This window comes from Homarus americanus, unplaced genomic scaffold, assembly GCF_018991925.1.
Source record: "Homarus americanus isolate GMGI-L3 unplaced genomic scaffold, GMGI_Hamer_2.0 scaffold49310, whole genome shotgun sequence".
NCBI lineage: Eukaryota > Metazoa > Arthropoda > Malacostraca > Decapoda > Nephropidae > Homarus > Homarus americanus.
Genome location: NW_024735038.1, coordinates 850465 through 876820, shown reverse-complemented (window position 1 = coordinate 876820; position 26356 = coordinate 850465). Strand labels below are relative to the sequence as shown.

The window sequence follows — 26356 nt, the reverse complement described above, 5'->3', positions numbered from 1 at the left end:
GGTGCAGGATGCTCGTGTCAAAACAATGTACAATACTTGTATATGTATACATGTGAGTAACAGGTGCACTGTGATAGTTTTCATAGTATGATGGATATGTAAAGAGTAAAATGTGAAATACATTGAAGCTGTAATACGTAATGCAAAACACATGTATAAAATAGTCACATAACAGTGTGCTACAGTTGTGATGATGTAAAATGAGTATGTATAAGTTGCTAACAGGTGCAATGTGCTGCAGGTACGTGTTACAATGTACCTGGGTATGTAAAAGTGGCAAATGGGTGCAGTGTGCCTGATATGTAAAGAATGTACAATTAAAGTTAAACAAATGCTATACTGCAGAAAGTGTCAAGATTTATTTATTATACCTACAATTGCAGGTTACATAATGGAAATTTTTTTTATAATCCAATTGTTTCTGCATGAATGATACAGGTGTGTCATGATATGAGATATTTCCAAAAGTTACTCCTGGACAATGCAAAAGATAAAGTGAAGGGGACCTAGGAATTCTAACACTATAAATGGCATAAACTAGTGCAAGTGGCAAAACAAGTGATATAAACTGTTATTAGGACTGTAAAGCTAATCAATTTAACATATTCTAACTAAAAGTGGAAAATTCACCTAAAACAATAATACCTGTAATACTCAGGAAATATATTACTTTGTATTTCATAAAGCATGAAGTAGATCTAAATATATATATATATATATATATATATATATATATATATATATATATATATATATATATATATATATATATATATATATATATATATATATATATATATATATATATATATATGTATATATAAATAATTTTGTCCAGTGAAATGTCAATGCTATGCTGAAAACATTTATCCCCCAATTAATCAATTAATGTTGGGTTCAACTGAGATAGGTGCTTATGAATCAACTAATCTAGTCAGAAAATAGTAAGAAAAGCAAACATATAGTAACCGAAGAAAATTTTTAAAATCTATGAATAGTGTATCGCTTAAAAAAAATGACTAGGAAATAATACTACATCTTATGATATGTATTTTATGGTCTTTATAAGGAAAAAGGCGAGGCAACGCATCGGATATTATATTTTAAGTTGCTTATACCAAGCAACATAAAGACCTGTTGACAAAGCTGAAAATTATTCTCAATGACATTTCATTACTAAGATTGTAATCAAGATTTATAAAAAAGTGGTTGAAGAGTTTATGATTATGAAAGGGAAAAAAAGTGATAGGTATATTTCTTATGAACATCTTACTTCCTTAACAAAATTTATGATACAGTACATTATAAAAACTAGTACAAAAGGCAATACCTTGTTTTATAAGTAATCCAAAGGATTGTCAAAGAGCACTTTCATGGTTTCAAAGGTAGGAATCATTTCTGTCACACTTGTACAAAGGACACTTATGTAAATTTATTGTCATCACTTACTGAGTACAGTACTAGGAATCCAAAATCCTCAATACTTACCCTGTTGAGTACTCCATAAAAAATCAACTGCAAACCTTCTTCAGTCTTTGTATCACACAAGTTAAAAAATTTTTACAAATCAATATTATTCATAAAGATTAAAAAATATGGTATCTTTGAATTCTAACTGGCCCAAATTCAGAAATCCTGAGAGTCAGATGCAGATTTTTCAGACCAAGCCTTACGCACTTTAGGTCTACCAGGTTTACTTCCCACAGAACTTGTAACAGATGGGCTTCGACCTCTTGTAGTCCTGGCAGGTGAATTACTCTCTTTTGAAGCTGTGCGCGTAATAGCCCGATTTGGTTTTGGCTTCCCCTTACCTACACCTTCCTCAGAAGTTATTTTCATATCCGATGAGGCAGAAGCTAATGAACTGTTCTCTTTATGTCGTTTATTAGCTGGTACCGGACTCCCATCATTCGAACCAGCAGATTCTGAGCATCGTCTTGGTGGAGTTCGCTGTAAGGTGTTCAAGGCAGATTTTGATTTGGTTAGAATACGACCTGGAGATGGAGTGTTTGTCCTGGACCTAGAACCCCTACCTGATGGAGAACCACGTGTCTTTACCTGAAGTTTTTCCATTTCTGTATTTACAAATCCAAAAGGGTCTGACGATTCTGAAGTACTTTTTTCTTCCTTGATATCTCTACCTCTCCCTGAGCCTTTTCTGGGCAATGGACTTTTTGTATTGACTTGTTTGCAACCCTTGGTGGCCTGTAATATATTAACAGGAGATCCAGAAATCTCATCAAAATCCATTAAATCCTGTGCCTCCACAGCCTGGAATGCTTCAGGTGTGAAGTCTGCAAGTAGATAAAGATTGTTTTATATACATATATATCTATACACACACATACTACACTATACTGCAAAATAATTTGATATACAGTAATAAGCTCTCTGAATAGATTGAAATGCATTCAAGACATTATTTGTTTACACCGTTACACTGTTATGAAAGTCATCGTCATCTATGGGAAGTCTCCTGAGTCAGCCCAACAGCTTGGTGTTCCCTAGGACTCAGTGTTGCTACAGGTCTTGTGAGGAGAGGGTGTGCTTATCTGGCATTCTAACCACCCCCCTGAATTTTGTAGTGTTTGGACATTCGGCTCTGTATTTTTGTGAACACTTTTTCAGCATGTCTTGGGACTATTATGTCTGCAGAGGGGGTCAGGATCCTTTAAGTGAAGTTGTGCATTGTACAGGCAAAGGTGTAGACACCATCCACTGCTTTAAGGCTGCAGCTTGTCACCTGCTCAACTTCCCTGGACACCCACAACACTGACAAAGCCACAGACAGACTTATGAGGCATGAAGTATTAAAGAGCCAACGTGTTCCAGTAATGTCCTTGGAAGAGTCAGAATGCATCAAACAGAATCGCCTGAAAAAAGGAGCTGAAGCTTCTCTCCCATTGCTCTGTCCACAAACTGCTGCTTACTCTGATAAGATAAGCAAAGCAATGCTTCATTTTTACCAAGAAACATAAAGACTGGACAGTTGTGCAGCAGTCTAAGGTTATGTGGAGTGATAAAAGCACTTTTCATTGCATTACAGCAAGTGAAGGGAAGGTAAGGAGGCTGAGTAATGTCATTAGGTTTGACCACCACTACACCCTGACAACAGTGAAACACCCAGATAGTGTGATGGTGTGGGGGAGTTTTAGTGATATTAGTGGTGTTATTCCTCCCTCAAAACCCCACAATGAATGCTAACATGTAAAATCGCCTGTATTTATACCTGGTACAGTGGCTGGTGGGTTTTGTGAGAAATGGCAGCAGTGTGTGTTGACATTGCAGTACTTATCTTGAAGTGATTGGGCAGAGGCAACTTCTTTATACTAGTCATACAATGGTTTAAGAAAGGATTTCTCTTCTATCTAAGAATGCTCATACTTTACTTCCTGTATGTCTATAGAATACATTCTGATTACCAAATATATCGTCATTGCCTACTATCTGATAAAAGTTGGCTGGCATTGGTAGTGATGAAGTGGTGTGATGTATGGAGACAGTGGGAAGGGAAATTGAAGAGGGGTCCATGTGCTGGGGGTTGGGGAGGAGGAAGGTTGCACCAAACCAAGGTTCAAACAACTTGGTTTACCCATGATTGGCTGTCACTCAAACTTTATCTAACCTGTGATTGGTTGCAGTACTACTGATGTCACAAACTGTCAAGAGAGTCATTAGCACTGTTCCACTAATACAGTACTTGTCATGTCCATAAATTTGCTAATTTTAATAACTGACACCTTATATTAGGATTAAAAATGTCTTGGGTAGGGAAAAAGTTGTCTGACAAGTGATAAGATTGGACAGTGGCAATGGTTTCAAGGTAGTGTCAAGTACAGAGACAGAAATTTGAATTACCAGAGACAAATACAATGAGAGGAGAGGAGGGATATCCACTGACTTATGAAGGTTGGTGTCTGCAATTACCAGTGTTTTAACATTATGTAAAGCTATCTACATATTCCATTGGGATAATGGGGTTTTATCCTCGACTATATAAAATTGTCGTGCATTAGCCAGAACAGACTCAGTAAAGTCGTATCCTGTATCAATGGGTTCTGATTACATTTCAACTGACATTCTTATATGATCGTATCATAAGCATCAAGGGAAAATTTGTAGTTGTGGCTAGCTATGCACCAGTCGGTACATCACAGCACACAAGATAAACTTTTCTTTTACTTAGTGTTATCATATATTATACCAACCTGAATGTAGGACCTGTGACTGGAGGACAGAAAAGCTGATAATTAAAACAATGACATTGTGAAATCATGTTGGTAGTAATATTTTATAGAAAGTTGCCAAAAATCTGTGCCATATATCTCTTATTTAATAAGTGTCATATTTCGGTTCTACTTTTATCATAAAAAAAGTAGATTGGGGGCAATGATGTTATATTTGGCAATCTGAATGTCAATTAAAACCAAAATCAGACTAGCAGCATTCACAGATAAAAGGAGGATTACATACATAGTCTAACCACTATTAAGAGGTTGTTTCATGTCACTCAGTTAGATATACTATGTCATACTGTATACAAACACATAACTGCTACATCTCTGAAAACATGTCAGCCACTGTACCAGGTACAAGTGCTTAATGATCATTTGTTTGTTTTACAAAATTCATGGTTGTGACCATTTTAAGCGGGACAGTGCCCCCAGCCATAAAGCTAAGTCTGTAACCAAATGGTTTCAAGACCACAATGTTCTGGTTTTAGTGACCAAAAAACTCTCCTGACTTAATACTTGTGAGACATCCTCTGTGCCAACCTACATGGACACACACAAACACACACACATAAAACCATTTCTATTATAGACTTCTCAATAACAGACATTCCCAATGATGGTTGTCGTTTTTTTTAGTTTCCAGATAAATGGGAACACTGTCTGCTACTGACATGACTACAAGTAAGGATGATGTGTCAATTTCTGTCAAACAACATACTGAGGTTACTTGTTAAACTGTTAATCACACTGATATTTCCTCTAAGCATCATTAATGAATTTTATAAACTTGCTTTTAATACAAACCCATAATACAGTACAGTGGTCCCTCGGTTAACGAATTACCTTCCATAAGAATCTTCAATTCGGTTAACGAAAAAAAATTTGATTAACAAAATCCTTACGAAAATCACGTTTTGTTGTGAGCATCAGCTGGTCAGCTGATAGCCCAGTCTGCCAATTCAGTAACCTGTTCTAGGTTTAAATTCGTTTCCAATGGATTAAATATCAGTAAATTACAGCTTTTTAATATTTTTGAATATTTCATATTAAAATAATTAGTCATTTTAACATTAAATATTGATAATATATGCAGTACTGTAGAGGGAACTAACATACCATTTTTTTTTTATTGGGCAACCCCCTACATCCTTGTGCAAGGTGAAGCGCAGAAGCGTTTACAGCACCCAACAGGGAAGCATGCAAAGTTCATGCTTGCCTTTATGTCTCATGTCTCATGAGTTAAGGGCGTAGAAGCCTGAAAAGTCAATGGTTTATGTCTAAGCAAGTTATTGGAAGCTCCAACAACTTGTCCCTGAATACGAATTCGCAACTTTCGAGTTACAGCAGGTACCTACATTGCTGCTAGGTGAACAGGGACCAAGGGAGGCTGAGAAGTGTGTCCGAACAACTTTCCACAGGGCCGGGAATCGAACCCGTGACATCTTGCTTGCGAGGCAAGAGCGGTACCGTTCTACCAACCGGCGCCCCACACATACCAGTTTGTTGCTGTGAGAATCAGCTGAGGGGGTACAGTACTCAGCGAATTCAGTAATCTGTTCTAAGTTTAAATTCATTTCCAATGGATTAAATATCATTAAATTTGAGCTTTTTAATATTTTTGAATGTTTTATATTAAAATTATTAGTCATTTTAACATTTATTGATAATATATGCAGTACAGGGAAGTAGTTAGTTGTGCACCCATCAGATGCGTGGGTCGGTCACCAGGCGTCAGTCTGGCTTTGTTTTCTGTGGAGAGAGCAACTATTTTGTTGGTGTCTTTAATATTTTTTCATTTTTCATTGAAATTATTGGTCATTCTGAACTTTAGTTAACATATTGATAATATATAGCGCAGTGCAGTGTTGATTTAAAGAAAATAATCTTGAATTACACCTAGTGAACTAAAATTATATTGGTGAAATGAGGCATCAATCATGGGTTCACTGAAGGTGATTTTTCCTCCATACCACTTCCTTCTTTTCTCCCTTCTCCTCCACCCCCACTTCTAATTCCCATCATCATCATCAACCAGGAGCCTTCTACATACACACCTCAAAGTAAGTGTACTTTACTGCATTTTTTTTTTTACTTTGTATGTACTTTTCAGTGAGCTGGAACCAATTACAGTGGGGTATGCTATAACGAATGGATTCTACTACAAATATTCCTATAATGAACGGTTTTACCTATAAAATTGAGAATGCTATAACGAACGAAACTCCTACAACGAACATTATTATTATTATTATTATTTTTTTTTTTTACTAATTTATTGTTTTTTTATTACAAGTATTAATGACATTCTTTATTTCAAGGGTTTAGATGCATATTTATGCACTTTTTTACAATTTCATATTATATTTTTCAGTGTTAAGTGGTTGTATTTGGGGGCCTGGAACGGATTAATCCTATAACGAACGAATGCTATAACGAACAAGGTTCTAGAACCAATTAGATTCGTTATAGCATACCCCACTGTACCCAACATCCCATTGAAGCAATGGATTCGGTTAACGAAAGACCTGGAACGAATTGAGTTCGTTAACCGAGGGACCACTGTACCTTTATACAGTATAACGTTGATTTAAAGCGATTCAATTTAAGATCATTGATTTAAACCGACACCCACAATTAAGGACAATGTTTTAATTAAAGCGAATCTTTCCTATTTTGCACGAGTCAATCTGGTGCATCATATTTTAAAATTCAAGCCTAATGTTTCTCTGGGCACGCTACATTGTCCTAAGGGCAAAACTGTACTGTGCACGTACTCAAAATAATGTAATAAATGATTACTAAAATGTTGTCTAGTGCAAACTCTAGCATGATTATACCATATTCAAATTAATCACTATCTTATAAGAATTCCAGCAATGTAAATTATATTCTCCCCGGTCACTTCTGTGACATTATAAACCAAAAACAAAAACTCAATCTAAAGGACATAAATAAATGGATAATTTGAATATAAACGTCATATATTTTGCACAGGAGATAAAAATTTTAGCCCTTTGTACTAAAATTAATTAGAACATGTCAGTTCAGTGACATTTTACAAGAGAAAAACTTAAAGTCACTCTTAAGGACAAATAAATAAATAAGCACAAGACCTTGGCATCAACTGTCAAACATATTACCTCACCTCTTCCCCAATCTTCCCATCAGCTGAATGCTAGTAAACAGACCATTTCACGTCCAATAATTTTAGCTGTGTTGATTTTTGAGTATTTGCTTTAACATAATACTACAAAAAACAATGTTTTGTTTATTCTAGATGGGCTGAGGTGCATCTGGGTAGACTCTCAGTCTTTTTAGTATTTTGTGTTTCAAGTACCAAACTAAATTACTCCAATGAAACAACGCTTTGATTTAGTGCGAATTCGGTTTCAAGCGACCTCTCTTGGAACGTAACTCGTATTATATCGACGTTCTACTGTACAGTTAATCTATACAATGAAATGCGAGTTATGAGGAAGAAGAAGGAAGATTTAAGAATAAGTGTGTTACATCTATAGAGCTGTGATGGTGTTGCACTTTACTGTCATAAATTTACTTTTCTTGTACAATATTTATAACTTGTGGAAAAAGGTGAAAATAATAGTTTTGTAAAGCATAATGGATGACAATTTTATGGCTATTTATGTTTTTAAAATATTGATGCATGCTTTCTTCAAAAATAAACATAAATTTGGCACACTCATCACTCATGCTGTACAAAACATTAGTACAGCACTATCATCAACAATAAGAAAAAAATACTTTCTATAGATTATTATTTACAGGCACCGAAACAGTGCATACAGTGTTTATTGTAGTTATTATTCTTAAACATTAATGATTCAACCCCCCCCCCCACTGTGCTATAGTTTTTACATTAAAAAAGTTTTTCAAGAACCTAACCTCCTTGATTATTGAGGGTCGACTGTATTTGGTAATGCTAGTGTTTTGTTCGTCCAAGACACTTGTACAGCCTCACCACTTATCTCACTTTTATATGTTCACTGTTTTTATTATTTAGGCATTATATTTGTTGGAATTTAAGTATACCAGAAAATCCACAGTCCAATCTTAAGACATTCTGGATATGCAGGTGTATGATAATTCAACATAGTAACTATGGTATTAAAAACTCATGATGATTTACTTTTCACTTCTATAACATACTTTCAGGTCTCGATGTTCTTCAGATTTTGGGTAATAACCACTCTGGCCTTAAACAACTCAAAATTCTGTAGGACAGTAAGACCAATGTCAGAGTAACATCAAGGTACAGTCACCTTCAGGTGTAATGTTACCCCCTACCAAGCCTTTCTTGCTCATGTAGCAATGTCGCACTCTCAATTGGCTAGGGGACTGAGTGAAAGGGTTGTTTCCTATTGCTTGTTTTTGCCAGTACAGTATTTGTATATTAATAATAAAAAGAACAATCATCAATGCATATAACATATTTTGAATTCTGTGATATGATATATGTCACAAAAAAGAAGCCTTTGAAGAGAGATACAACGAAAGGAAAGGAGGAGGTGGCGGGGGTGGGAGAAGTAGGGGGAGAGGTTGTTCGACATTTCAAACGAGCTGACATAATCCCATCTCACTACCTTACTCACATTTTCACACCACACTCAGCTAAGCAACTTCGAAGATGAATCATCAACAGGAACAACTGGTGTTACAGGGGAAAATTGTCTCGTTGAGAGAGGCTGGCCATACGATTGCAGGCATAGCAAGAGAGCTGGGATTATCGAAACCAACAGTGCAAAATTGGTGGCAGAGATGGGAGGAAAGTGGAAACCTCCTTAACCAACCTAAGTCGGACAGACTACCCAAGTGGACGATCAAAGAATCATAGATGTAGCGACACAGTCTCCACTGACAAATGCAGTCACTATTAAGGAACGGCTTCAACTTGACGTTTCTGTAGGAATTGTGAAAAGGCGGTTACACGAGGCCAGGATACACCATAGGACTCCGGCAATCAAGGAAAAGTTAGAAGATCGCCATCATGCTGCCAAACTCCGGTTTACCCAGCAATACGAGGGCTAAGGCATAGACTTTTGGGGTAAGGAGATCTTCTCTCCACTGCTGGCGGCCCAACAACATGAGGTATGAACGTCAGAACATCAACGAAGTGGCAAGAAGCGGACATGTGACAGTCAACGTTTGGGGATGGATAAACGCATATGGCATGGGTGAACTAGCCACACGAGTGCCGACGTTGTCAAATGAGCAAGAAAGGCTTGGTAGGGGGTAATTACACCTGAAGGCAATTGTACAGGACAAGAAAATGACTGGGGAGTAAAACCCATTCAATTTAACTTCAATGTTTCTGTCTTAAACAATGTATTCTTGGCTAGGTTGGTGCAAAGGTAGCAAACACAAAAAGGCACTGTGGCCAAAGGCTGCATTAGCCACCAGTAGATCCTTTTAGATGAATATTTCAGCCAGTGACGATAAAAACAACAGCAACATCCATTATGAATTCATATCCAATATATTACTTTGCTTTATTTGGGCCCTTCACTGCCTCCATTAACATCCTGCCCAATGCCCATACCTAATCCCCATAAAGACTATTTCAGGCAGTCAGAAAAATGTACGACTGTATATAACGGTTTGGCTAGGCAGCCAGAAAATCAACAATGTTTGCTTCAGTTAAACTTAAGCAGGTGAAAAATCTGTTCACTAACTGCTTCCTTACGGAAATGAGATTTGCTTAAGTTAAACAAAGGGGTTGATTAAGGTAATCTTATACAATCCGAATATCACTGACCATATATGTAATGAAGTTAATCATAAAAAATCAGAAAATCACCTACTGTACTACATTTTTGTTTTAGATAAACGGAGGCACTTAGAAAATAACCTAATAAATGACCTGTTTATGTGCACGAGTGAAGTTCTTGGAGAAGTTAATACAAATATCACCCAGCTGTATGGTAGAAAGGAGCAAGCCAACAATAATTACATTCCACACAAGCTGATTACTGTAATATAATGGCATATGGTACTTGTCAATCATACCTGGTTTAATATTGTGGGCATTGCACAATTCCCTGAGTTGGACTACTTCCTTGAGGACTTTCTCAAGGTCCTCCTGAGCAGAAGAGAATTCTGGTAAGAGTATCTCTAATTTTTTCAGCAATCCGGTGTGGAGAGTTTCAGCTTCCAATACCCCCGGTTCACCACTGCTGGAAAGAAAAGGTATTTAAAAAAAAAAAAAAAGGAGGGGGTGTCATGCAGCAGCAGCTAAGGCAGAGTTTCATTTAGGAAATTAAAAGTAATAAATTAAAACAAACCTTTGCAAGGTTTCTGCTAAAGAGTAATCTTACCTGTATTTTTTTTTTACATTCATATCCTAAATGGCTTCTATTTCTCCTTGAAATCATCACCTGCCCCTTCCCAATGTTCAGTTCCCAGTTGGAAATAATTTGTTTGGTACCTCACAACTCACTTACTGTAAGACACAGGAGTGTTGAATGATAGTTCTTATTACACCACAAAAGAAACAAATTCTACATAAGTATTAATATTAAAATACTACAAACTTATACTGATTACTTGTACTATTACACGAGCAGAAAATTTCAGTATTTTGCACACTTCTGCCATTATATTATATGAAAAATTTGCACAAAGAGAGCATAAACACTAAATGCATGGGAGTTAAAACATGTGGTGCATGGAGTTTAGCAATAGTCTTAACAGCCAAGATGGTGGGTGTTGCACTACCTACAATGAGTGCCTCACCAATCATGCTGAACCAACTGTGCTACATAAGGATATTTTCATGCAATGTAATAGTTAATCAGTTACTTCCTGTAAGAAATAGGTGCACAGAACTGAAGTAAGGCGAGCACAGTAAATGAAAAACAGAAAAATGTGCAGTTAAAGTTTGCGAACCTTCAAATTACCTTACCATAAATTTGGAACCAATGAAGATATTTAAGTGATTCAAGTGACAGATTGTAGCATTGTTAGTGTAGATTTAAATGATACTAGTGACATATATCATACACACAGTATTGTTTTTGGGCATATCGGTACTTGCCCTACTTCGGTTCTGTGCTCCTCAATTATCAGTTGATTCTTTTTAATTTTTAATTTGTTTGTGGTTTTGACATACCCAGAATTTTATTTAAGGAGCCATTCAATAATAGCAAAGGTGACAAATACATGCCAGGTACTGGTGACTCCTTGTGTTGATGGAAAGGATTTGATTACAATACTGTATACAGTATAATGAAATACTGTGACACTGAAGGTAAAAAAACATGATGATGGAAGATTTACTTAACATACATGCTGAAGTTTTTCCTTTCGCAAAACATTATGTATTTCTTTCAAAGGTTTTAAATTTATAATTCCTTCAGTTTGTTTGATGAATATTTTTCCTGATTGAATGACAAATATTCAGGGCTCCAACCTGCTCATACTAAAAGCTCCTCAACCTCATCAAGTACCCAGCATTATAACAGCTGATCACTAATTCTTGATGACCTTTCTTATTCTAATTATTACTAAAAACCTTGTTGAAAAGCTGGTGATTGTTTTTGCTATATACTGTACACCTTTAATATATTTTTTGGTGAAAACATTAAGCCATGAAGAGGCCGAATAATACTTTGAACATGCATCTGTTATTAAAATAAACAACAGTCAAAAAAATCTTAGTGACACCATAACCTTACTTTATCTTAGAGAGCACTGTCTGAACAGCATTAGAAGAATAAAGTGCTGGATTCTGAGGCTTGAGGAGATAGTCTGTAGTTGATGTGTCACCTATGTTGACCACTTGGAGAGGAACACCTTCAAGACGCCTGTAAAGTAGGTCTTACAATTCAAAATTCACACACCTTGCCAATAAATTACAGTATGAGGTATTCTTTGTATCTTTGATTGATATGAAGGGAAATATATCTGAGAAATATGTTTCACAGTTTAATGAAAATAAACATGACTTTACAATAAATTACAATTCATTTTGAGAAATTTACCTGTATCCAAGAATGCCAAGGGATGGGAAGATCAGTACAGTACAGGCAGCCTGTGGTTAACACAGGTTCACATAGCATGATTCCATTTTTACTCTATTTATCAACTAAGGAACAGTTTGGTAAACACGATCCATTTACAGTTAACATAATCAAAAGAAAAACATTCTGGACCCAGACTCCACAGTATTGTAATCAGTTCTGCCTTGAGTCACATTCATTCACTTAACAGAAGGCAAACATATGAATATAAGTTGAGGTTTGCACACATTTGATAGTATTATAATGAAAATGTTTCATGGTGACCTATGTAACCAAAATTAAAGATCTTACCTGAAAAATTAAGGACCTAACATGAATGATTTGACTTGACTAGTAAAATAAGGATGACCTGACTTTACCAAGCTACCTGTTCCTTCCTTTTTAATCTGTGGTGGGTCAGTTGCCTCCCAGGTGTGAGAAACAACTTGTAGCTCTCTTTCTGACTTTGTAACTTTGTCTTATTTGCTTCACAAGATGTGTTTAACACGTGAAAATGCTGAAGCAATATTGTAATTTTCTCTTTCCCCATGTGTGTGTGTGTGTGTGTGTGTGTGTGTGTGTGTATATATATATATATATATATATATATATATATATATATATATATATATATATATATATATATATATATATATATATATATATATATATATATATATATATATATATACTGTATATATATACAGTACTCCCTCTTTATCGACGGGGGTTACGTTCTGTAAACGGCCTTCGATAAAGAAACCGTCGATACCGTGATGGTTACGTAATTTTTCTAACTATTATTAGCATATGTTGAATAAATGTACCTTTAAGCATTAATGCATTTCCTTTACACATAACCTTAAATAATAGTGTATAAATAATAATATAGTAAGTGGACAAAAATACTAGCAAACTTACGATTTCATTTATTGAAGTGAACATCGGTCCTTACAGTAAACAAAACAGTGTACAGTATAGTAAAAGTCCAAAAATCCGGATGCCCAAGGCAAATTGTTTACCATTTATTATTACAACACTTTACACTGAAACGCGGGTAGTTTCAACAAAAATATTGTATATTTCCATTCAAGTATTTATTCAAGTCAATTAGGAGGGAATATTATTGTAATACAACAGTTTTTTAACTAAACCATTCGAAAAGTGATTACGGTAACATCTTTTGAACGAAAGAAAGCGCAAGTCATTGTTTTCGTCACGATTTGATCCCACTTTCCACTGTAATACATACGTCATTTTAGCAAAAATATTACATTTCCGTGAATGGATTATATCAAGCACAGTATGAATAGAATATCATTGTAATATAACAGAATTTTAACCGAAAACTATTAAAAAAACGAGTAACATCTCAAGAACATTGGAAGGTTAGGTAAAGTCTTTTGTTTTCGTCATGTATTTTATCCTATTTTACATTGAAATACGTCACGTTTCAGCAAAACTACTATTTATTTCCGAGAATATATTCATTCAGGCGCAGTTTAGGTAAAATATACGTGTGATGTAATAATTTTTTAACTGAAAACGATTCGAAAAACACGTGTACCCTGTAGCCCTGTTCAAGGAGAGGACTGGGAGAAGCTGTGTGGTGCTGCAGACGATGACAAAGAAAATGATTTTGATGGATTTTAATGAAAATATTCAGAAATATGGTATCGTAATATTTATTCAAGTCAATTAGGATATTATTGTAATACAATACAACAGTTTTTTAACTAAACCATTCGAAAAGTGATTACGGTAACATCTTTTGAACGAAAGAAAGCGCAAGTCATTGTTTTCGTCACGATTTGATCCCACTTTCCACTGTAATACATACGTCATTTTAGCAAAAATATTACATTTCCGTGAATGGATTATATCAAGCACATTTCAAAATAAAAATCCGGCTAAATAATCCGTCGATAATCGAAACCGTCTATAAAAAATCCGTCGATAAAGAGGGAGTACTGTATATATATATATATATATATATATATATATATATATATATATATATATATATATATATATATATATATATATATATATATATATATATATATATATATATATATATATATATATATTTCTAAAAAGCCTGTTTCTTTCACCCTGCCATTTTTTCAAGTGTGGGGTCTGTTATTAATTTAAACAAATTATATACAGTAATAGCATATCAGTGAGGAGATCTCTTACTTGTTCTGCAGCATCATGAACTTGTGGTTGACAGTAAATGTCCCACTATCTCCAGAAGGGTGGCTGGACATGATGCCCACTATGAAGTGTCCACCCGTGTGTGTCATAACTGCTGACAGTTGCTGGTGTACCATTGTTTCCCGAAGATACAAGTCTTCACAATTTGACCCCCGGCAACGGTACCAGCCTATAACACGCTAGAATATATAAATGGAAAATTTTTTATGTAAGATCCCAGCCTACATGATAACCTGCAAGTCTAAAATGTAAAAATTCATCTTGTATAATACAAACTATGTATTTAACATATGAAAGATTGGGAGCACTTACACTAAGAGGGGTTAACATATACGTACTGTAATATGAAAACTTATTGAAAAGTCATAAACATACTATCAGAAAGGGTATACATTAGTGCAGTACTAAAGTACCGACTATGAGTACTGCAATACAGGTTGTACCTCTCTAGTCCGGCAACCTCGGAACCTGACCGGTGCCGGACCATGGAAATTCACCCTTTTCCTGGATAGATAGTGACTTGTGCTTATGCTTGGAAGCACTAGCACCACTTTCTCTGCATCATGGTCTCTTTGAAGACATATTGAAGGGTTAAATGTCGTATAGTAGCTTCTCAAATTTCGCGAGTTTTTAATTCAACGTATTTTATTGGAACACACAAAAAATAAAATAAAAATTTTGACGGCGGAAACTTGAATTTCGACGGGTTTGAACGGCCCGCCAATGTGCAGACGATGTGCATAATCGTGTAAACAGCGTCATTTCTCTTATGTACAAAAGATTCATTATTATTTATTACTGAATGTCTTTTTTATTGAATTAATGTTTATGTGTTCAAAATGAGCAATACAATTCATTAATAATATGTAGAATATTAAAACACACGAGGAAATGACACAGCATTGTTTTCGTTGATTACAAAACCAGTGACTGACTGGTTCTACATATAAAACTGAATAAAATAAGACCTTGGTTGTAGCTGTAGTAAAATTAATATGGTTGTTTTAAGTAATGTTATTTAATGTTAATAAATGGAACACTAGAAGTAGCTAACGATAATGGTAAAGAAAAAAGAGAGATCGCGTATGTAAGTGCGCACACGTGAAAACATATCGTCATTACTTTACATAAGAATATGAAAGCAACACTTATTTACTGTTCATATATATTTTAATTAATGTTTCTGAATTTCTTTTTATTGAATTAATGTTTGTGTGCAAAATTAACAATACAATTTATTAATAATACGTGGAATATTAAAACACACGATGAGATGAGACGGCTGCCGGCATTATTTATGTTAAAGCTTACAAAACCAGTGACTGATTGGTTCTACATATAAAATTGAAGAAAATAAGACCCTGATTGTAGCTGTAGTAAAATTAATGTAAAAAAATTTATATGGTTGTTTGAAGTACCTGTAATGTTATTTAATGTTAATAAATGGAACAATATAAGTAGCTAACCATTAATGGTAAAAAAAAAGTGAGACTGCGCGTATGTAAGTGCGCACATGTGAAAACATATCATCATTACTCTACATAAGAATATGAAAGCAACACTTATTTACTGCTCATATATATATTGAAGGGTTAAATGTTGTACTCTGTATAGACAAGCAGAGAGAGAGAGAGAGAGAGCAGCCTAACTGCCGGATGTAAACAAACCTTAATTTCCCGCGGCTTTGTTGTTGTTTTTTTATGGGGATTAGCCCACTCGGGCATAGGTCACTGACCCACATTGGGGCCTGAGGGGCAAAAATTTAATACTCCTGTAATAATAATAATAATTCAGAAAAAAAAAAAAAAAAAAAAAAAGCTGCCTATTGGACAAACTAAAATCGTTCCGGACCACGGGAGTTTCCGGACCACAGAATGCCGGACTAGAGAGGTACAACCTGTACTATGAAAACTGATCCCTAGAGCACATTTGCTGTCATGCATTACCACATGTAGCAAACATCAATCATAAAAAATGATAAAGAAACTATTTGTAGTCCTGATATTAACCTTCTTGCAAGCTGAAGGTGTGGTGCACGCTGATGACGCTCTATACGTTATCCAACTGGGTTTCCTTATTTCTTGGTGGATTTTGAAAATGACACTGTGTCACTCCTCCCGCCTTGTGACACAGTCACCAATGGACAGGTATTGGGCAGAGCCAAGTTATCCTGGGTAGATGCATTCCCCACTTATCCCCTTCAAACTCAGAGGTCGCAACTCGGTCCTTTGAGACGGAAACATCTGATGTATCATCAGCATTTTCGGGGGTTCTTTTTCAGGGATTCTTCATGAATTCCTATTGCATGTATATCAGTGATGGAGCAAGATAGAGTGGTGGTGGGGAAAGGGAAGAGGAAACATGATGAGAAGGGGAAGGAGGGCTAGAAAAAAGCTCCAGCCTGTGTAAGCAGTAAAACCATGTGTTTTGTCACAGCTGAAACCTTAACTTAAGCCCCGTTTACACAATGCAACATTTGTCCCAGGGTGGTGAGGCACAGGGGTGAAAAAGCGCCGTCAAACCATCCGCCTGTTTACACAACACAGTTACCCCACGGGACACCAGGCTTCCTCGAGAATGGGTCGCACTGCCACTGCTCTCTGGGCTCTTGTGTTGGCATGTGCCTTAAAAAGGAAGAAGTAAGAGTGTGGTGCAAAGTGGCTGCTTCTTAGACAAACATGGGAAAGTTATGAACATGTATTCAGTAAACTAGCAGCAGAAAGTAGATTAGATTTTGAAAACTATTTGAGACTACCAGTCACTGTCTTTCGTAACTTAAGAAAAATAAGGCCTATGATTGAACGTGAAAATACAGTGATGCGTGAAAGTATTTCATCTGGAGTTCGACTTAAAGCAACACTTTTATTTCTCGCATCAGGTTGCTCATACACAAGACTGCAGTATCTCTTAGTGTTTCTGTCTTTATACTTTTAATTTTTCACTTGCAAGAGGCAGTTACTATCTTTATACAGTTCTATTAACTGCATAACGTCCTCTCGACGACACTGAAGTTGTGTAGGTTGAGACATGAATGCCGATTTACCTTCTTCGCCTGATAGAATGTTGCGTACTGGAGCAGCCATGACACGCTACACAAGCGGTGGCACACAACATTTATCCAACATTGGTGGGTTGCCGGATACCCCTGTTTTATGCCCCCTCGCGACAAAAAATCTGGTGTCTCAGGGACACTATCCACGATTTGTCGCATTGTGTAAATAGGCTTTACACATTCAAGGGTGGCTACACTGTTGTAGGAATACAGTGATACTGACAGTGAAGTATTTGATTTCCTTACTGCTGAGTTTTGAAAGTGACTGATAACATCAGCGAAACGAGATATTTCGTTTGTGTGTGTGTCTCCTGCATTGTTGGAGAGAGGGAAGATGGGTCAGCGTGACCCTAACCTATCCACCAGCTGGAACCAGTACTCCTCCCCCCCCCCTCTCCAGAATCTTCTAACGTGCCACACCAGTCATCACCTTCAACTCCCTCATCCTCAGCTGCCACACCCACCTCACACCACAGAATTTAGATTCAGATTTGCCCCCAAGGGGGCTAGTTTATTGGGCACCCCCTTACATCCTGTGCAAGGTGAAGCGCAGAAGCGTTTACAGCGCCCAACAGGGAAGTATGAAAAGTTCATACTTGCCTTTATGACTCGTACATTAAGGGCGTAAAAGCCCGAAGGGTCATAGGTTTTGTCAAGTTACATAAAGTGAGAGAATGATGAGTGTGTGGGGGAAAGTTCCCGGTACATTTTATCTGTTGATGGCAAAGAGTGGCAGGTCCCTAATAATGTCAAAACACCACAGAATGGACCACCAATTATTCCTTTTGTCACAAAGCCTGGGATGCTGGTTCCTGTGTCATAATCTCCTCTGTATTTCACTTAGCTCTCTTCCTGAGAACTGATCAAATACCTGGCCAAGGAGATGAATAAGTATGCTAAGCAGATACTGACAACTTGTCCACCCCAGTGGAAGCATTGGTGTGATGTCAATGGAATAACATACCAGCCTTGCTTGTCAATGTACTGGAGCAAAGGGGAAGCTGGACAATGTTCCAGCCTTCAACCAATGCATGATGAGCAAGAGGTTCCAGGGTATCAACAGGATGTTCCACAGTTCCAACAAGACTATTCCATGGAACAATTATGACTGTCTGTTGAGGGGAGTGTACAGTGCAATGAGGGACCCCTGGTCTCTCAGTCTGCCACCTCAGGATGACGTAATAAGCATCATCAGCCTGTGAGAGGGTTAACATTAACTTACCTGTAAGTTTGATCCTAAATAGTTTGTAAGTTTTTCATTATTAAGAGCACCTGCACCCGAGTAGAATGTACCAATCATTGTACAAGGTAGAAAAGACGACAGATCTGCAAATAAAAGGAAACAAAATAAATGCTACATAATTCCAATTCCGTTACACTATTTTTCATCTGAAAATCATTCAAAGATGATAGAAAGTTGATTTGAGGCTCCACCAGCATTGTGTCTCACTCAAGTGCCTACCATTCATCAACAGTAATTCTCATATTATTTAGGTTCATTTGGTAATTGGTTAATATATGTATAATAATATTGTAAAAAAAATAAATAAATAAATAAATTACTAGTTCTTTGTTGAAACAGTGTGGTCACAGCAAGCATGGCACCTGCCTGTCTCCATTTGGTGTATTAGTATAACCCACATGAAATTATGAGTAGAAAAGGAGCTGCTTATGTAATATACTGACGACTTTTGTGCAATATCTATGTGTTACTGTTTGTTGGTGTAGAGTATTATGTATGATGATTAGTGTTTATTAAAGCAGTTTTGGAAGTTTATGGGTATTTCTTGGCATCTGGAACCAAAATAATTATTTCCATTTAAATAAGTTAAAATATAATTCATGATGTCTTCTGGTACCTAACATGCAAATTATCAAGATGCCACTGTATTTGTGGATTTTGACAATTCGTGAGGGTCCATGGAACCTAACCCCACAAATAGCAAGGGTCAACTGTATATATTTGTTGGAACTTAGTACAGGTAACTACAAAATTGAACCTTGAAAATTACTGTATATGATAACTAAATACTGTAATACAGACTTATGACAGTTTCCATCTTCTCGTTGCAGATCTGGGAGTCACTAATGTGTTCACTGATGTGACTCTGTACTTGACCCAGTAAAAATCCTTCCTGTTGAAAATAAAAGTCACTTGTGAGGATGCTGATTAAAGTTTTAAATTTTATAAATAAAAATTCTAGTTGCAGTACAGTATTAGCTTGGGAATTTTTTTTTTAGTGTTGTTTATTATACCCCTGTACAGTAGAGGTAATATGGTAAAATATTTTACTTTATTTAAATACAATACTGAACTGTACTCTACTGTCTGTAGGAAAATGTACTTCAACTTACAAAAGATTTTTCAGCAATGGAATGCTTATATAAATCAGGGTACAGTACAGTGGGGTATGCTATAACGAACGGATCCTACTACGAATATTCCTATAACGAACGGTTTTACCTATAAAATTGAGAATGCTATAACGAACGAAACTCCTACAACGAACATTATTTAAAAAAAAAATTTTTTTTTTTTTACTAATTTTTTTTTTTTTTATTACAAGTATTAATGATATTGGTTATTTCAGGGGTTTAGATGCATATTTATGCACTTTTTTACAATTTTTATAATTTTATATTATATTTTTCAGTGTTAAGTGGTTGTATTTGGGGGCCTGGAACGGATTAATCCTATAACGAACGAATGCTATAACGAACAAGGTTCTAGAACCAATTAGATTCGTTATAGCATTCCCCACTGTATACCTGTACCTGTAAGGCAAATCTGGAACAGGGGTGAGGGATGAGAAACTTATTTAGGAAACAGCAAGTAAATGTACACTATGGTCCCTGCAACTTCAGTTCTTTGGTGGAGGACAACAAATAATCATAGAACTTTTCTTCATATTATTGTACCAAGAACTTACCAATGAGATACATATTCATGTTAGGCAGTACAGTATATTACTCAAAAGTTCATTCCTGCTAAGGTTTGATGTAGTTCACTGATGAGTTTTGTTAATTAACAGAAGTACTACAGGCATAGAGGTCGATGACTACTTCCATTTTCCTAAGCTCAAAATAACTCTTTCCTTGTTCATCTCTCCCTAGATTTGTGCTCTTAATAGAAATTGAAATATTTCAGTAAAAATTTCCTCGGAAAAAATTCACTCTTAAGCCCACAAATTCATTTACTGTATAAATTTGGTAATACAGTCTCTCCTCGACTTACGACATACTCGACTTACGACAAACCGGACATATGACCACAGTGGTCGTATAAAATATTTTTCACATAACGTATTTTCAAGTCTCGAGACGTTTTGTCGTAATGTGACCCCGTACGACAGCGTGGGCCGGGCCGCCTCGTGGTGTACAGGATCCACGCCGTAGCTCACTCAGTTGGTGTTTGGCCGCCGTCGTTTTTGTTGTTGTTAGTGATCGCGCTGTGTACTGACAAAAATTCTGTTTCTAATTCTCTTTAAAATGACTAGCAAGCGTAAAAGTGAGAGTTCTTGTGGTGCTGAGAAGAAAGAGACAGTCAATTACTTTTGAGATAAAAATAAAAATAATAATGCAATATGAAAATGGAAAAATGGTAGCAACCATTTCACGCAACTTGGATTCTCTCATTCGATGATATCAAAAATTTTGAAGGACAAGGAACAAATTTGTGAGGTAGAGAAAGGATCAGCACCTATAAAGGGAACAATAATAACGGAAAAAAGGCAAGGTCCTCTTCATGACGGAAAAATTACTTGTGATGTGGATGGAAGATCAGCTGCAAAAGTGTGTACCCTTAAGCCTTCTAACCATACAGGCTAAGGCAAGAAGCCTTTACGAAAGCCTGAAAGAGCAGGCAGGAGATGAGTGCGACCAAAACTTCACAGCAAGTCATAGGTAAGTGCGACCAAAACTTCACAGCAAGTCATGGGTGGTTTCAAAGGTTTAAGAAATGTTACAGTTTGCACAGTGTAAAGGTGAGTGGAGAGGCAGCAAGTTCTGATGTGGGTGCTGCAGAAGCTTTTAAGGAGGAGCTAGATAGTGTCACCGTGGAGGGAAATTATTTGCCTGAGCAAATATTTAATGTGGATGAAACTGGCTTATTCTGGAAGCACATGCCAGAACAGGCATACATCCACAAAGAGGCGAAAACCATGCCGGGATTGTAGGACCAAATCACACTTCTGTTGGGGGGGAATGTAGCTGGTTTCAAGGTAAAACCCTTCATGATATATCACAGAGAACCCAAGGGCTTTTAAAAATGTCAGCAAGCACACACTGCCAGTGTTTTATTGCAGTAATAAAAAAGCATGGATGACCCTAGCACTGTTTGAGGATTGGTTCCCGAGTTGTTTCATTCCATGAGCCAAGAAGTATTGTCTGCAACACGGGGTTGCGTACAAGATTTTATTCATTTTAGATAATGCTCCGGGACACCCACCACACCTGGACGACCTGCACCCTGATGCTAAGGTAGTCTACCTTCCACCTAACACTACCTCTATCATCCAACCCATGGATCAAGGTGCACTGCTGCTTTTAAAGCGTATTATTTACGTACGATCTTTGCTCAGGCTATTGCTGCTACTGAAGGCGAGAAAACGCTCAAGATTGTTTTGGAAGGACTACAACATTTTGCAATGTACAAAGAACATAGCTGCAGCATGGGATGAGGTTACAGGTCAGTGCATGAATGGAATATGGAAGAAGGTCCTGAAAATATATGTGAACAGTTTCAAAGGATTTAATGAAGATGAAGCAATTTCTGAGATTAGTAACAAGATAGTGCAGATGGGTCAACAGCTGGAGTTAGAAATTGATAATGAAGATGTTGAGCAGTTGGTGGAAAGTGTAGCAGAAGAGCTAAGTAGCGAGGATCTTATTGAACTGGATGCACAGAAAATTGCAGAGGAAGAAGAGACAAAATGTAGAAGAACCTGCACCCCCCAAAAAGTTTTCAGTGAAACAAATGGCAGAGGCACTTGCTACTATTAATAAGGGGATGCAAATGTTTGAAGAAATGGATCAAAATGTTGAGCTTTTTGCCAAAGTTGACAGACTGATCAAAGATGCACTTGCTCGCTACAGGGAGATTTGCAATGAAAAGAAAAGGCAAACTGTGCAGTCTAAACTGGACATATTTTTTAAGAAGTCCCCCACTGCTGTCTTCTCACGCCCCACCACTGCTGCCTCTTCACTCCCTTAAGATGATCCAATACCTTCAACAAGCAAGTTTGTTAGCCTGTCTGAAGAAAGTGAACTTGATGACCCACCCAGCCCTGTCTCCTCCTCTACTTCATCCAATTAATGTAGTCTACATGCTTAATTAAAATATTATTGAGGTCCCGTGTGCATTCAGTTGACTACAGTAAAGATAAGTGCACAGTAACACTTTATTCATTTTCCATTATTGATTACTTTTACTGTACTGCATTTCATTTTAGAATTTCTATGTATTATTTTCGCTTTTTCGACTTACGACCTGGTCGTCGGGACGGAGTTGTTCGATTACACTCATTTTTTCCACGTTCTTTGGATAACAGTAAGTAATAAAAACAATACAATGCTTCCAGCTTTGTAGGCAAAAAAAAAAATTCTTATTTACTGTAAATATTCTGCTGTGTTGATGCATATTGTCTCCGCTCTGTTTGTTTCCATGCAACAACCGAGCCACTTGGTTTTGAACGTACTCTCACGTCCACAAAAAACGTAAAATTACACCATGCCGCTTCAAGAAATTTCTTTCATTGGTACAAGATATCAAAGTACCCCAAAGTACTTTCTGTTTAATATGCCTGGTAAGATTAGGTAAGATTAGGTATGTTTCTTTGGGATATATTCGTTTTTATCCCTATCGGGATAAATGAATGTTAACCAGGCAATCTATCCTAACCTACTATTGCTATAGAAAAAAAATTGTTTCCTTACTAAACAAGAATCCAAGTGATAAATAGTAAAAAATAATCCGGAATACCTATTGGGATAAAAACGAATATTAACCTTCTTTGGTTGATTAGGCCAGGTTCTATTAGGTTCCGTGCATTGATAGGCAGCTATCAAACAGGGAGGTACTGCCACCTGGGAAGATATTGGAAGCATGTGTTGTCTAAAGGTAGACCCTGCTGCTATATGGCATCAAAAAAATTGTGACCAAATCCCAGGTTGATCTGACTTTCTGCCTCCTTTACACACAATTTCAGGGTCTCAATTTTTTCTCTTACTTTGAAAACACAACATACATAATCGTTTCTCACTCCTATTTTTTTTTAATTTTTGTATTTATTTATGGTTATTATTTTATTTTGGGTATTTTTATTATAATGTTTATTTGTTATTATTCATTTTAGTATGATTACTATTACTGTATTATTATTATAATACCCCCCCGCCCCCGACATGGGTCAACGAACTGTGCCCGGGTGGGTGAATGCCCCCCCCACCCACCCAAAAAAAAAAAACACATCCTTCTGGTGTTAGCCATCTGTTCCACCTTTGCGTTATATCAACATAGTTTCGTGTTCGGGAAGAAAGAATCTCCAAAATAATACAGTATTAAGAAAACTGCACTTCAGATAATTATTGATGACTGACCCACAACAACCTTTTCATAGAAAATTATTTAAAAAACATGCCGCAATTTCACTTTTTTATAGTGTACACTGTTGCAGTTTCTGTAAATGTGTTAAAAATTGGTTATTTATAAATTAAACCTAACCTATGAGGGTATGAAAAACAGACCTCACCAACCTAATCCAACAAACTTACCTAACCTTACCTAACTTCCTTACCGTGGGGACCACCTGGTATATTAAACAGAAAGAACTTACTTGTACTATGATTTGGTGTAATTTATTTATTTATTTTTATTTTTTGGACGTTATTGCAGCTGCCTTCGTGAGCTTTGATCCAACCTGGGCAACAGTGTTTTGAAATACATCATATACAACAGACTTTGCACACAAACCCAATTCAATTTCACAGTATTGCAGTAAGAAGTATTTTCTTAGAAAGATGATTATAAAAAAAGTACAATACAGTGTTTAATCTTGGCATTTTCAAGCCAAGTTCCCTTAAAAGCACAAGACCAGCAACAACCTTCACACGCCATGATGAAAATGAAACTGGCGCGGGAATGAGAGGCTAGTGTGGCAAAGAGTGTAGCCACATTACTGCCGGGAAGACAAAGTAGTGCGCGCCTAATTATCTACAAAATAAAGTATTTGCACAAGAAATGATTATCATATCAAAACTCACTGACGAAAATAAAGTAAGAAAATAAACAGTAAAACAAATAACCCATCCGCAGGTCAGTTGTCAATATTAACCACACTTCCTCAACCAGGTTTTGGATATTCTTGAAACAAGCTTGGTTAATATAGTTTAATGGCTGCAGCAAGATTTTAGGTAAGGTACGGTAGGTCTGGTTGGTTAGCATAACTTAATTATTAATACATGTTTGGTAGATATTAGGTTAGGTTTCAACAGTGATTAAGAAGTTGAATTCTCATTACAAGGAGCCATAGCCATTAAATGAACATTTACCACAAGCTTTCTTATTTAATAAATTATTATAGGATTGTTATTGGAGAACAGTGTCCCAGAGTATTACCTAAAGGGGTATTATTTTACTTTTGGTCATAGCGCCAGCAAAAGTTACAAACTACCGAAATATTTAGATCTTGCTATTCTGAGCATATTGAACCCCATATATACATGGCGGAAAAGGATAATAGCGACACAATTGAATTTAATTGATTTTAAGTAGTTTTCAGTCTTCATCTGTGAGATGTTATCTGCACATCAAGCATGCACAATGTTAACTGATGTCATCCGGTCGTGACCAATGAGGTATCGATATCATCACGCAATTTTTTTCAACCAATCACATTTTTTTTTCAAAGGAAGCAGCCTGGGTATGATTTATATTTCATTGACCAGTTTCACAATGGCCATGGTGCAGGTTGGTTGTCGTTTGTGCTCCTACGATTATTTTAAGTTTATTGCCGAGTTTTACGAGAAAGACGATCATTCTATCTAATTTTTACCTATCCCTGGTCCTTCCACTTCTAACTAAGGTATTGTACTTTTAGACATGGCACGCCCTATTGTTTTTAACTACCGAAACATTTAGGTTAGTTTTAAGCTAGGCCTACCGGGGGTCCGGTTAGGTTTTGTGAGGTCAGATGACTTTGTTTTCGTTTTCCCTCCCACCCAAAAACCCCGACTTCCCAGGCTCTCCCCCATTATTGTTGGGGGGAGCGGGGGGACAAAAACTATCAATTTCCGCCAAATATGTAGGTCAGATTCGTCTAAAATACACTGGAAAAACAAATTGGTCAAGCCCTAGGGACTCAAGTCCTAAAGTATAAATTTACCCCAAAAGGGTTGTCGTATACACAGGTGACAGGAATCTAATAGGTCAGCATGTTATTCAGCTGCCTCTTTTGACAAGTGTTGGAGCAAAAGCTTCAAATTATCCAGTACAAGTGACTAAAGCCTCAGTTTTTATGTACATAGTCTAATCTAGACTACAGGGGAACTACAGAAGTAAACAGAAACATATACATAATAAATTAATTGACTCCAGACAACCTTCAGTGATGCAACCAACACATAATGAAATCAAGTTCCTTTGACAAACACTGTACGCATTTTATTTTAAAAATGTTATCAAGCTGGGAACTGGAATGATACTTTACGTACCTGAGCATGGCCACTCCTCAGTTGTTCATACAGTAAGGAAGATAACACAGCACCAGAACAGCTGACTAACACACCAGAAGCCGCCATGCCTCACCTAACACGTCCGAACTTTATAAGCGTGACCTACA

General features: G+C 36.6%; 1 protein-coding gene across 4 annotated transcripts; it reads right to left on the bottom strand.

Moving 5' to 3' along the window:
• Positions 1-820: 820 nt before the first annotated feature.
• On the bottom strand, positions 821-26356 carry LOC121870773 (BRCA1-A complex subunit Abraxas 1-like). 4 transcript variants are annotated; one of them, XM_042372727.1, is made up of 7 exons: positions 26229-26356; positions 19564-19654; positions 18742-18845; positions 14450-14646; positions 11927-12055; positions 10260-10426; positions 821-2294 (listed from the first exon to the last, which is right to left on the bottom strand). In XM_042372727.1, the coding sequence occupies exons 1-7, from the start codon at positions 26313-26315 to the stop codon at positions 1627-1629; spliced, it is 1443 nt and encodes a 480-aa protein (XP_042228661.1). In that variant the 5' UTR covers positions 26316-26356; the 3' UTR covers positions 821-1626. The 4 variants fall into 4 exon arrangements, with proteins under 4 accessions (XP_042228661.1, XP_042228662.1, XP_042228663.1 ...); XM_042372728.1 differs by having other exon boundaries at positions 10260-10423; XM_042372730.1 differs by having other exon boundaries at positions 1996-2205.